Source organism: Lathyrus oleraceus, chromosome 2 (assembly GCF_024323335.1).
Source record: "Lathyrus oleraceus cultivar Zhongwan6 chromosome 2, CAAS_Psat_ZW6_1.0, whole genome shotgun sequence".
Taxonomy (NCBI): Eukaryota; Viridiplantae; Streptophyta; class Magnoliopsida; order Fabales; family Fabaceae; genus Lathyrus; species Lathyrus oleraceus.
In genome coordinates, this window is record NC_066580.1 from 465,745,192 (window position 1) to 465,759,314 (window position 14,123).

At 36.3% G+C, this 14,123-nt stretch overlaps 1 protein-coding gene across 1 annotated transcript; it reads left to right on the forward strand.

The window, feature by feature from the left end:
- The first annotated feature begins 8,554 nt into the window (after positions 1 to 8,554).
- Positions 8,555 to 10,493, forward strand: LOC127120434 (transcription factor MYB73). The gene has a single exon (XM_051050860.1). It carries the CDS (start codon positions 8,989 to 8,991, stop codon positions 9,934 to 9,936), a length of 948 nt encoding a protein of 315 aa, XP_050906817.1. The 5' UTR covers positions 8,555 to 8,988; the 3' UTR covers positions 9,937 to 10,493.
- The last annotated feature ends 3,630 nt before the right edge of the window (positions 10,494 to 14,123 follow it).

Consider the following 14,123-nt stretch of genomic DNA (forward strand, 5'->3'; position numbering starts at 1 on the left):
CTAAGGATGTCTATTTTAATCATGCAAAATTTCAAGAATGTTGGATAAAATCTCATCATTTCATGAAGGAATGGCAAGCAAGGTACAAGCTATGACATGCAAACATAAACCCTAAGCCAAAAACATTTTCAACCGTGCACAAATTCTGGAAAAATATCCAAAAAATAGAAGACATCATGAAGATCATTGTGCAAAAAATTTCATGTGATTTGGATGAGTATTTTTTGAGTTATGAATTTTTTAATGAAGAGAAAAATTAAAAAATGAATGAATGAAGTAGTATGAACATGGATGAATACAAGAGAAAAAAACAAAAGGCAAAATATGGAAATGTCATGGACCGGACTCGAACACGCCACACATTTGAATATCCAGCGCGCGCTACCAAAACACAGTCGTTTTGGACTAACCCTAGGTGCATGCATGCATGCTGGACAACGTGAATCCGCAGGAAAAACTCATGGATCCGCAGGAAAAGTCACAGCAAACGCGATGAAGGTTACATGTAAATCCGCAGGAAATCTCCAGCCAGCAAGAACATGATGAAGATCTTCATGATCTTCATCAACGATTTTCCAGAAAAAATGAAAGTCTCCAGAAACACAAATCATGCATTGCATTATATAGATCTAACATCCAGCATGAATAATCAACAATTATTTCATCCAATAACATCATATCATGCAAGAATCGAATGGATCAAGAATCATCATGAAATTTTCAAATCATCGAATCTCACTCATTATGGCACGGTTTAACATGATTCAAAGCTCAATCAACTCAGCAATCAAGGATCTATAACATTAGCACAACGAAAAGCAAGATTATGAGAATTAGTTTGTGACCTCTTGTAGCAACAGAAGCGGATTCAGCTGGAATTAGGCCTTGTGATGCTTGGAGAACCTTCTACAATGCTTATGAAGATGTTTAGAAGGAAGATCGAAGCTCAGCTATGCACGATTCCACAGTTTCAAGACTTCACCATTGTTGATGTTCTTGCTTTGAGGAGCTTCAATTTACACGAATTTCAGTTGAATCTTGCTTGAACAATGATCGGTGATGATGCTGGATGATGAACAGAGCAAGAACTATGCCAATTGCTTGAAGAAAGTGAGAGAAAAAATTGAGAAAAGTTGAGAGCACAATTTTGAGATCTGAAAAAAATGGATTGTGATTGTGATTTTCTGTTATGATTAGGGTTATATATCACCTGTTAATCAAGCTTATTAATCATGCTTAGCCATAATACAAGTGATTAGTGAAATTGGAATGCTTATGCAAAATGGCCAAATCACCCCTTATGCATGCATGGCAATGGAATAGTGACCGAGCTAGCTTGGAAATGAGTTCAAAATGTCATTTGGAGGCAAGTATAATTGGTTGGAATTGAAAACAAGGCATATTTTTCAAAATGCTACTTTCCCTCCAAAATTCAAAATGGAATTCAAGTGAAAAGTTCAATATTTTTGTGATGAGAATTGATGAAATGTAATGCATGATTTGGATAGAGCATGACAAGAGAAAAATGTGGCAAAAAATCCCACTCCATTTGGCCTTTTGGTTCAAAAGTTATGCACTTGTGAAGTTCAAATTTTCTTGACCAAGATTGACCCATAACTTGCCAACCACACATGAGAAATTCATGTTCTTGGACTTTTTGGAAAGGTGAGAGCAAGATCTTCAACTTTCATGTTGGACAAAGTTTCATTTGAAGCATTTTTGGACATGTAATCTTAAGGAGAAGACCTTTCCATTTTTGGCAATTTTGAATTACAAGTCACTTTCTATTTTTGGAAAGTTTTCATCTGACTTTATTTTCTTCATTGTTGATGTTTGAAATGTCAAATGAAACTTGTTTGGACATGAATGAAGTGTTTCTAACCCTCTCCCACCTCCAAATCCATCAGTTGACCTTTGGTTGACTTTTGTTGACTGATAGATGAATTTCAGCTTGACTGTTGAGCTTGAGCCTCAATCTCCTGATGACATGGCTCCAAAATGAAACCCTAGCTTCCACAAGCTCATTAAAATCATATAATGATCCCCCATCTCAATGAAGACCTCATCTCCTTGACAAGCCCTGATTGGCACAATACAGATGATTAGGGTTGACCAGAGGTCAAAACCCTAATCCCAAGGAACATGATCAAGCACAATGAACCTCTTGGTGATGACAAGACCATGATGATGATGATGTACCATTTCCAATAAGATAATGATCCACCTCCTTGAAGCACCAAGAAACCCTAATTTGAAGCACAACCCTCAGATGGCTAGTGATCAATCCAATGAGACCCTCAGGCTTGAATCTCTTAACCTTCTTATCTTCTGATCAAGACTTGGGAGGATGACTTGCTCAATGTTGCCACATGATATGCAAAGATGTAATGCCTAATGTCCTAAAAAATGAAATGCAATATGCTAAGCTAGTCCCAAGAGAGGAGGGCAAATTTTGAGGTGTTACAACTATACCCTTGTTTTACCATGAGAAAGAGAAAGCTTTCCTATGGTAATCCTTCGGGATAAGTCCTATCTGGGTAGGATCCTAGTAGAAACCCTTGGGGGTTGACAACATAAGGTCACTATGGATGAATTAGGTTATAGAAAAATGATTCTCGCAGTCCTGGACCACATCCAAGTTACCAACATATTAAGGGCTAGCCCTATTATGAAGATACCTTTGGGGGGTCTATTCTGAGCGTAGCTTCCATGTATCTTTGATATGCGGAACCTCACAGAAAACATTTCAGTTCTACGTCTTAACTTAGGTTTTTCTCAAGTCGGGGTTTTGGCTTCTCACATAGTGACATTCCCATCCATGACATGGCAACATGAATAATAGGATAATAATATAACAAGAATAATACAAAATAAAACATAGAATAAAATAGAAAACCAATAAATAAAATATAGGAAACCAGAGAATAGATAAAAAGCAAATGAAAAACACACAAAACCCTAGAACTAGAGAGGGAAGTAGAAATCCCCAGCAGAGTCGCCAGCTGTCGCGGCTGAAAAAATTTAAAGAGTCGCCATCATCATTTATTTGTTTCTAAAGAACATAGAAATAATAATAAAACCTATGAATAAAGGGAGAGTCTAGGTTCAAGAGTCGATTAAGCAAGGGGAAGGTGTTAGGCACCATTTACCTCCATTGTACTCATGGGATCCCCCTATAATCCTAAGGTCAGTGTGTGTTTATAAAGGAATATATGTCTATATTTACCATCTATTTATTTATTAAGAAAGGGCTATTATTTAGAAGAAATGAATTGATTAATGGAGTTAAACACAGAAAAGATTTATGATTATTGTACTCGCTAGAGTGTTTAAGACTCTATGCATAGGTACCTCCACATAAGTGAATGATCAGAGCACTGTAGTTCTTCTAGAAAATGTTTGATTGTTTTTTTTTTATATTGTGAAAGTTCTCAACGCATCGGGGGAGAAGAAATAATTGATTCTGAAAATTCCTCAATGCACAAGGGCAAATGACTTAAACTTTGAGTATGTGACATTGATTTTAAGTTAATTGGTTAGTTGGCAAAATATTATAATTAACTTATTTAGAAATTAAACTAAATGATATAGCTACATGCATAATTGATTTTTATTGAAAATTATAAACTTAATTAGATAAGTGATAGGAAAATTTATTACAATCTCTATTCAACCCTAATTCCCTCAATAATATCCCAAAAGTTAGCCCTAAAATTAATTGTAAAATATGCTAATAAAAACCCTAATAATTAAAGCATATTTTTATACTTTTTATAATTTAAAATTAAATTAAATAAACCCTTGATTATTAAAAAAATAGTTAAATTAAATTAATTAATTATCAATTAGATTCTAAAAATAAAATATTAATTATGGTGTTTTTAATTAGGAAAGTAAGTTAATTAACTAAAATTAAATAAACTAAAGAGGGGGTGTGAATTAGGTTGGATTAGCAAGTGGGCTTATGAAAGGGGGTGTGAAGAGCACAAGGGCTCAAGCCTATCAAAGTTTAGGTGTTGGGGTCCATGGTAGAGTCAACAATTAACTCCCATCCCTGAGCGATATATTAGATTGACTGAGAATAATGCAGATCTCATAGGTAGTGTTGGATAAGCATACTTGGATAAGGTAATTGAAACAGAGAGACTAAATTGATAGTCAACATGAGGTGTATGTTAAACGTGTGGCAGGAGATCATCAGTTGACTGAGATAGTCAACTGAAATGGAGCCTCATCGAGTGCCACTTGGCACATATCAGAGGGAACATTAATGGGGTATTTATTCAAAAATCCTTTCATCCATTTCATTTTCTTATTCTTATTCTCTCTCTACTTTGACTTCTCTATAAACTCTCTCTCTCTCTCTCTCTCTCTCTCTCACCCTGATCCCTTTCCCCGACCACCGTCCTTAGCCTAAAGTCGCCCCTAAAACCACCACCAAACCCAAATCTCCGTTTGAAGTTCAACCGGGATCTTCATACCTTCAAACCTATAACCCTTAAACTTTCCAGATCAAGAACCCTAACCCTAACCTCTTTATGGATGAACCCTAACCTCAAAAATGAAGAACCTTAACTCTTTTGGATGAACCATAACCTCGATGAACTTCATCTTCTTCCTCAACCTAACCCTAACCCTTACCTAACTTAAACCCAAATTCATTCGTAAACCACCCAGATCAAACCCGCGGTAACCGTAAACAATAAATCCAACTTTGTTTGTAACCAAATAGCCCTATAAACCTTGAACCTGAATCAAACATAACGAAACCCTAGATCTATAATTCACACACAAAAAACATACACATGCGGGGCAAACAACAATAATCAAATAGAAAGGATTGCAAGCAACCAACCTACGGAGATGAGAAGTTCTCTGGTAAAAAAGGTAACAACTTTCTGATCTTCGGATTATTTTATTTTTTCCTTTTGATCCGCCTCTTCTGACTTCTCCTTCTTTTCCTTCTATTGCAAGGTTCAAATGGGGATTGAAGCTAGAGGTTGAGCTCCGATTACTTAGGGCTTCAAGGCAAAGGATCCTAAGTATCAAGGTTGTAAAGAGCTTTAGTGTTTGGTTAGGTTTGTAGCAGCAAGAGCTTTTTGGGTTTTGATCTTTCCCGTCCCCTTTTCTGCTTTAATCTTAGGTTTTTATAGAATTAGGATTAAGTTTAACATTCAATTAGCCAATTTGTTTTAGGGAATTTTTGATGTAATCAGATTCATTGTTTGATTAGAAATTAGGTTTTTTTACTTGATTGATATGATTTGAATATGGTTTTTTTATTTGATGTGTCTGGACGATTTCCCTTGTAAATTGTATCATGCAACGTATCTATAAATTTGGAAGGTTTTGATTGAATTGAATTGCAAGCTTTTTTTTTTGATCCATTTGATTCCAAAGATCGTGCATGTTTAGGGTTTTCTGAGAATAGACTTGGAGATTGGGAATCAGGGGATTTGGCCGGGTCATGGGTGTGACTCGGTGAGATGGCCTTGGGTCTTTCTGATCCGAAGTATTTGTACATTGGGCCATCCAATCAGGCCCAACTGGGTGATGGGCTTGGGATGTCTTGGTCCGAATTCAAACAAGTGACCATTAAAACAAAAGTAAAAACAAATTACCATGGCTAATTTGACTAATAGAGTATTACTCTAATTAATCTAATCTAATAATATAATTATAAATTAAGCAAAAATTCAATTAATTTAATTAATAACATGAATCAATCAATATTTTATTAATTTAATTAATCAAAAATCCAATTAACTTAACTAATCAATATAAATTAATCAATACCCAATTAATTTTTATAATATAAATTAATAATATTACTCTACTATCTCTTAGTTGAAATTTTTATGATTAAGGGAAAAATAACAAATGATTATGTTAAACTAAGCCCTGGACTATAATAGTTAATCAATGATGAGATCCTAGACTTAAAAAGTCAAAATAGTCTCCATTTGACTTTTTATGTCATTGGTGTTGATCAGATGACTTACATGGAAGAGGAGGCAAGACAGAAAGATGAGCAACAAAGATACAACAGTGTATATATATATATATATATATATATATATATATATTAAAATTTACAAATACATTAATTAAATCTTGTGGTCGACCGCAAGTACATACTGATCACTCGCCCTCCGATGCGTTGTTCGGGTGGCTTGATGGTCGTGTGACTTGGAGGCTTGGGTCCCTGACTTAGGAGATGTCTGATCTCTGATGGATGTGTCTGACTCTACTTTCCATGGTTGGATTGGACCAATTTCTTTGGACTTTGACCTTCTTCGAGATGTCTCGGATGGTCGACTATCTGACTAGGCGTCGAGGAGATTCTGATAAGCATATGTGGTAGTTGGTAGCTCTACGATGCCCTTCCGACTTCGTATCGTGCAGAGCCTCCTGAGTAGTTATACTTAATATGCCTCATCAAACATGGGTTGTCCTTCTTATTGGCTTACACCCCGACCGCCTCCTATAACTTTTTTTTGGAACAAATCTGAGATGTTAAGGACTTCTCCAACCGATGGAGAGCCATGTGGCCCTTACTTACTCTATTGGCAGAATACCCGACCAATCGTCGAATCTTCTAAGTTACACGTTCGAGATTTCCTATCATCTTGCAACTTCCTTATATTTCAAAATCCAAGACCTTTGGAGATCTTCCGAGATCGGGCTCTGGTCGTTATCATGATGAGGCATCCGACGTGAGGCTCTTACAATGATGAGATATCCGACGCGGGGCGAATATGAGACCCTTTAAGGGGAGGGGGTCCCGGAATGCTGCTCGATTGATCGACTTTGCTCCCGTGAATTTGAATATGGATCTAAGGGAGTTTATCAACCGACTTTGTTGAGGATTTGAGGTCAAGACTTCTGGTCGGTCAGAATGTCGTAGGACCGGGGTCCCGCTCTAAGGATGTTTGCCGACGCCATCTCTCAACGGTGCAAGGTCGAGAAGAACGATCAATTAGGATCAAATCAAACTTTGAAAAACCCTGCCACCGCGGAACCGAGATCTCGACTTCAGGGAACCTCAATTCTTTCGTCGAATGTGGTTTTAGATTCAGGTATGAGAATCAAACTTGACTTCATGTAAATCGCAGAAATCAGAAGTCATTTCCCACATACGGCACCACTATTCCATTGCAGAACCAAAAATGGATGAGATTATTAAAATCACTATGTTGTCTTGTAACAGATCATCAATCGGTGTCGATCTTGAATTGACATTTGTTATCTCTGACACGGTGGACCTAGAAAGTACCTGCATGGCTAACACTTCAAGGAATGAGGTGTTCGTGAGACCTTGGCCGACAAAGAACATCTATTATTAACTATGATTCTTTAATAATCATTTAATCTCTTTTGTAGTTTATTTTTTCTTTACTTTAACACATAAAAGAAATTTACAATCTTAATTTTGAAATAAAACTGAAATAAATTACTTTATTTTAATTTAATAAATAAAATAAAATTATACTTACTTGAGTTTTAAAATATTTTTTTTTTGCTAACAAGAAACTTTCATTTAAAATTGAGTTGAAGTTAGAACATAGTAATTTGTTTTTTCATATCAAAAATCCAATAATAGCATCAAGGAGGAGGAAGAGGTCCACTCCGTGGACACTATAGGTACGATACGACGTACTTGTAACAGAAATTTAAATGGATACGGATCCATTTCATCACATTTGAATAACCCATCTTCCCCCGACAACCTCTTCTCTCACTCCTTTCCCAAACCTTTCTTTAATCCACCCCTAATCCTCCACTTCCAGATTATCAATTGATTAATCATTTTAAACACATTTTGCCACTGACAAATACGTGGGCGTGATTATTATATTTAAAATTTAAAACAAAACTAATTCAAAACGCAAACATTGAGGAGTTTTATACTTTTATGCAATAAATAAATAAATACTCCTAATTATTATAACTTGAATGAACAGCATAAAGGAAGATGAGAGGAAAGTGGCGTAGCCTTGGAGATTGTGAGATTGTGATTTAGTGAAGTAACCGGCTCCGTACATGATTTTTTTCGAAAGAGGAATCGAAAAACCGACACGTGTCAGTTAAGATAGAATTGGCCGTTATAAGATGATATGGTGGTGGGGGTGGCAGGTATAGAATACAGGCTGGACTGACAGAAAAGCAGTAATGATTCGCTCTCCGATTCGGCGACCGATCTTGTCGTTTTGTGCCACATCAGCCTAACTATGGGTCCCAATTCCCAAGAAAAGGACGAAACTTAAAAATCCCACACGAAATGCTTATGCTCTACAGCCTGGAGTCCTCAGTCAAACTCAAAACCAAAGCAGAAAGAAGCAACCTCACCCAACCCCAAACCAAACCAACCGTTATCATCGTTATCTTATATATTTTTTTTTCTTTCCGTTTTTCGTACTCTCTCTTTTTCTTTATATCAATTTAATTCCTATTTTTAACGTTTAATTTCTGGTTCTCTGCGTTTTAATTATTTCTCTACATTAACTTCCAGAGCTGTTTTATTTACTCCCACCTTCTCATCCCGTCACGTGAAATGCACTTCCTTTATTAAAAATACATGGAGCGTCGCGAGTGTAGTACACGCGCTTTTGGTTTGGGAATAATAAAATCGGTTTTATTGTCAATTTGAAAGGATAAAAAAGGAAAAAGGAAAAAGATGACTTGTGTTATTGGGAGCAGCTGAGAAGTGACGCGTGTCTAATTACAGCTGTATCCCAAATCCCAAGCTAACCGCTTCCCTGGTAGAAGCGGTACCGATTGCCCATAACGCTCGCTGACAACTCCAAAACCTAACCTACCCAACCGGTTTCCTTTTACCCTTTCTCTCTCAAATATAAACCGCCTCACCATCCTCAAACCTACTCAATGCTCCTTCTCTTTTCTTCTTCTACCTCCTATTCCCTCTTTCACCATTTCAACTGTTAATTACATTTATGACCCTGTGAAAACCTTTATACCAAAAGAAAGATGAACACGGCAATAACCAGAAAAGAAATGGATCGGATCAAAGGTCCATGGAGTCCTGAAGAAGACGAAGCTCTTCAAAAGCTTGTTGAGAAGCACGGGCCGAGAAACTGGTCGATAATCAGCAAATCGATTCCTGGACGGTCCGGGAAATCCTGCAGGCTGCGTTGGTGTAATCAGCTTTCTCCTCAGGTGGAGCATCGGGCTTTCACGTCGGAAGAGGATGATACTATAATCAGAGCACATGCCCGATTCGGAAACAAATGGGCTACCATAGCCCGTCTTCTGTCGGGTCGAACCGACAACGCTATTAAAAACCACTGGAACTCTACTTTGAAACGCAAGTGTTCTTCTATTATGATAGATGAATCTCCACCTTTGAAAAGATCTGTAAGTGCTGGTGCTGCGATACCTGTTTCTACTGGGATTTACAAGAACCCTCCCACTCCGGGGAGTCCTTCTGGATCCGATGTGAGCGAGTCCAGTGTACCTATCGTGAACTCTTCTCATATTTACCGCCCCGTGCCTACAAGAACTGTCGCGGCTCTACCTCTCGTAGAAACGATAACGACGTCGTCTTCTAAATCCAATGATCCTCCAACTTCACTTTCATTATCACTTCCTGGTATAGATTCTTCTTCTGAAGATTCAGTTCGTGTAACAGAGCCTGTTACTGGTTTACCGCAGCCTCCTCCACCGCCATGTGCGATTCCTTTGGTTCCGATAATGACAGCGCCAATTCCGATGGCGGTTCCGATGCAGACACAAAGAGGATCGGTTGTTCCGTTCAATTTTAGCGCGGAGTTATTGACTGTGATGCAGGAGATGATAAGGACGGAGGTGAGAAGCTACATGGCAGGATTGGAGCAGCAGAGTGGAATGTGTATTACTGATGATGGATTCAGGAATGCTTCTGTGAAGCGAATGGGAGTTAGCAGGATCGATTCGTAAATATTTTCAGAGAATGGAATCCAACAAGGGATGGATGAGCAAAATCAGAAAATTATGGTTTTTTCAGATTTGAAAAAAGATGAACCCTTTTCGTTTTTATCCTTTTTTTTATAATTAATTTTGATTAATGTACAAAGAAGAATCGTTAGAGACAGTGTTGGTTGGGATCGGTGAATGAAATTCATTTCCAAGAAATGGAGGGAACGAAAGGGATAGAAAAAAAAATCTGAAACTTCTGCAGTCCTGAATTCCAGGCTTAGTTGGAATCTTCGAAAAAGAAGAAAAAAAAAGTTTAAATTTTTTTAAAAAAATGTTGTTATAATGTTTTATTTTTGGTTATGCAATGGTTAAATTTCATTTTCATTTCGTTTTGAATCTGAAAACAGTGTTTCATGCGATAGAGGGACTTTTGAACAGATTTTGAAAGTAGTTAAGTTAGTTTAGTGGAGGGGACATTAGTTGGTGGGTGATGCTAGTTTTAGATATGTATGTATGAAGTTTCTATGTAGGGACCCGAAATAATACAGATCTACTAGTTTAATAAGTGTTTTATTCAACGGTGAACTAAAATTTGTTCTTCTAATCTAATTATTATAAGCCTAATGTTTCTCTCAAACTAAGAGTATTACCATGCGCCTAATGTTTCAACCAAACGATAAGTATTAAGCCTAATGTTTCGACAAAGGACGGTTCTGTAAAGCAGGGTCTTATCTCTTGTTTAGATAAGGCTGAATGGTTGAGTTGACGGAACACTGTATGGAACTGTTAGGGGGGGATTATTCCTCGTGCACAATATATTGACCTAAATAAATGGAAATATTGCATATCTTTCTCTTTTGATGTTTTCTTATATTAGTTGGGATTTTCGACATAGTCAAAAAATTTAGTATAATGAGAAGATTTGGAAAAATTGAGAGTTCAAAGTGGACATTTGATGATATGCTATGTTAAAGAAGTTGAAGTCTTAAAATGTGAGATAAAAAGTGGGGATTTAGTATTTTTCAGAAGAAAAAAAAGGAGTATTTCCTCTAGCACTTCGACGACATTGTTACTCAGATTTTTGACATCAGCAAGATGTGTCAATCAACAGTTACTTAGGCGCGAAGAAGTGTTTTGTTCAAAATGAGTAACTACTTCTCAATCCTATTTTAGGGAACACGTGGAAGATATTCAAAAGCGAGAAGCATGTAGAAATATACGTGGCGAAGACTAAGAAGAAGAACGTAATGAAACCGTTATTTTACACCTATATAAATAGGAGTTCTAGTGTTAGGATTCGGGGTGTGTTAATTTGATTTCACTACAAAAACTTAAAAAGACTCAAAATACTTAGCATAAAGAGAAACGAGTTTTACTGAACAAATGTATGAATCTTGAAACACCATTTCTATTCAAATGCAAAGTCTTTTATTTCAATTTATCTTTTTTGTCAATCTGCTTTCATTTTTCTTTTAAGTTTATTGTCACTTTACATTTGCTTTTACAAAGTTCTGCCTTTTAACATTGTCGCAAACACTTACATTTCCAAACAATCTACTTTTTTACATTACTTTTTATCAAAGATTTTGACTAAGTCAAAATCCTTCATTTTTCTACATAAAACTATAAAAAGGTTTTTAGCATTATGTCCTAGGATTATCTGGTCGATCCTGTAAGTGACTTTCAATAAGAGACTATCGCTTGTTTACCAAATTTCACAGTAAACAAATTGGCACGCCTGGTGGGACTTGTGCTAAAGTTTTTTTATAGAGATCATAGTTTTCTCTTATAAAGTTGTTATGCATACATGAATTGTTTTGAATATTTTGTAAGCGTTTAAGAATGGAAAGTCTTTCCCAAAAATGATGCGTCCTCTATGGATAATTCCAGTTCATAAAACAATCCTCAAAACATAGTAGAACAACCATTCAGATCGATGGTTGAAGAGGTAGTTATTTCAACGTCCGTTAGAACAATTGCTCAGGTAGTATCGTCAACGCCAATTGCATCAATACCGTCATAGAGGCCCCACCACAGCCAATGAATACCCTATTTAACCATGTAGTTGCAAGGACTTTATTTGGGTTCTCAATGCCAATGAAGAATAGGGAAATCCTTGCCGACGTCGATGATGGTTGGCCTTCACACTAATATATCAGCCTTTAGTGACAATGCAATGCCCACTGGATCATCATATAATCCACATAATGCTTCTGCTTTGACCATAAACAATATGGTTCGACCAGGAGAGATGGGCTACATCCCTCAAATAATGTCATCTTTAAATACGACCTCTATGATGGCCATGAGGCAACAGATGGATGAAAGTAACTTAGATTTGGTTAACACCTTAACCCAACAACTGGGAACCATATTTAATCATTTGATTACAAATACAAACCAAACCTATGAGTTGGCCAATCAAATGGGTCGAATAGCCGACTTTTTCGACACGTCTCAAGTTCAGGCTCGACCAACTCCTCAAATTTCATATGTCAGGCAAGTCGAAACGACTGAAAACAGGATGACCCAAGTAAATTTAGGCCAAAATCAGGGTTTTTGACCGCCAGAACCCACCCCAAAAAGGGAAGACGAGGAATACACAAGTCAACATGATCCTAGGCCTGTAGCGGTCTAGAGAAACCAGGATGCTGACCAGGTTCTTTGACATGTCCAACAAAACAACTTTGGGGGCATAACAACATAACTAATATGGTCGAACAAATTTTGACCCAAAATGGCTTTAATGTGGGACTTCATAGACCCAATTTTATATTTCCTTTGTCAAAATATGTTTGACAAACGGAGCTGCCCAGTGGTTGGAAAGTCCCCAAGTTTACTAAGTTCGTTAGTGACACTAGTGAGTCAATAGTTGAACATGTCGCCAGGTATCAAACTGAGGCTAGCGACATTGCGAGTAATGAGAATTTGAATATGAAGTATTTTCTAAATTCTCTAACAAAAAACGCCTCCACTTGGTTTACCATACTCCCCATACTCTCTGTTCAAACATGGAGTCAATTGGAGAGACTGTTTCATGAACAATTTTACATGGGTCATTCGAAGATATGTCTTAAGAAGTTGGCTAGTGCTAGTGACATACTTGTGGATTTTTATCCAAGTTGGAGCTCTTCTCATGATGATGCAAAGTTCTCATACTTGTGGGTGACTAGTTGAGTATTCTCCTTAAAATGACAAAATGTCTTTTCATTAAAAATGAATCAAAACAAACATCTTTAATATTTTTACCACGAACTACGAGGTTTTGATCCTCCATTGCACTTTGTTGGTACATAGGTATGAGACTTCAAAAGTCTTGGCAAACACAAAAATTAAGAAAAATATTTCTTTTCCCATATCTCCAATCTTTTGCAAACAACACCTTTTTTTTAAACTAAAATGTACATATTTTCAAAGAGGTTCCCATGGAGTACCATGAATGTTGTATATTTTTTTTAATAAAACACCAAAGAAAATAAAATTCTTCTAAACTTGCTATTGTTAAAGAAATAAAAGACTAAAATAAAATGGATTAAAATAAAACTATTGAAAAAATAAAAGACAAAAACTATAATTTTAAGCATCGTTTTTCTAAGTTAAATTAAAAATAAAAAATGTTAAGTGTTAAAGTGAAACTAATAAAAAGTGAAAGGACGAGATGCGTAAAAATTAAGGAGAAAAAGTGTGGCGAGGTCTTAATTAAAGAGTGGAAATACCATTAAACAAATTTAAGAAAGTCAATTTGAGTAGAAAAAAAATTAAAAAGTTAAAACATGATTTTATTATAATTGAATAAGTGTAAATTAATAAATTTAATTAAATTTAATGGGGTCTAAATAAATAATAATGTAATACTATGAATATAATTGAAAACTTTTTGTGGGGGCCCCATTTCAATATACATGGATCCGCCCTCATAATATTGATAATGGTCGTATGGATGCTTATGAGTTTAATGAAGAAGTGTTTGGAAATATTTTTAAGTGTAAACATGATCTTGAGGAACAACTTTGATATGTTCAAAGGATACTTGAACAAATTGATTTCGCCAGGCTAACTCATAGGGAGACATCTCTTAATAAGGAGTACAATGACGTTCTTAGGCATGAAGAATTTTTATGGCATTAAAATTCTAAAGAGAAATTGGTGAAGATGGGCGACCGTAACACTAAACTCTTTCACAATTAGACTGTGATTTATCGCAAGCA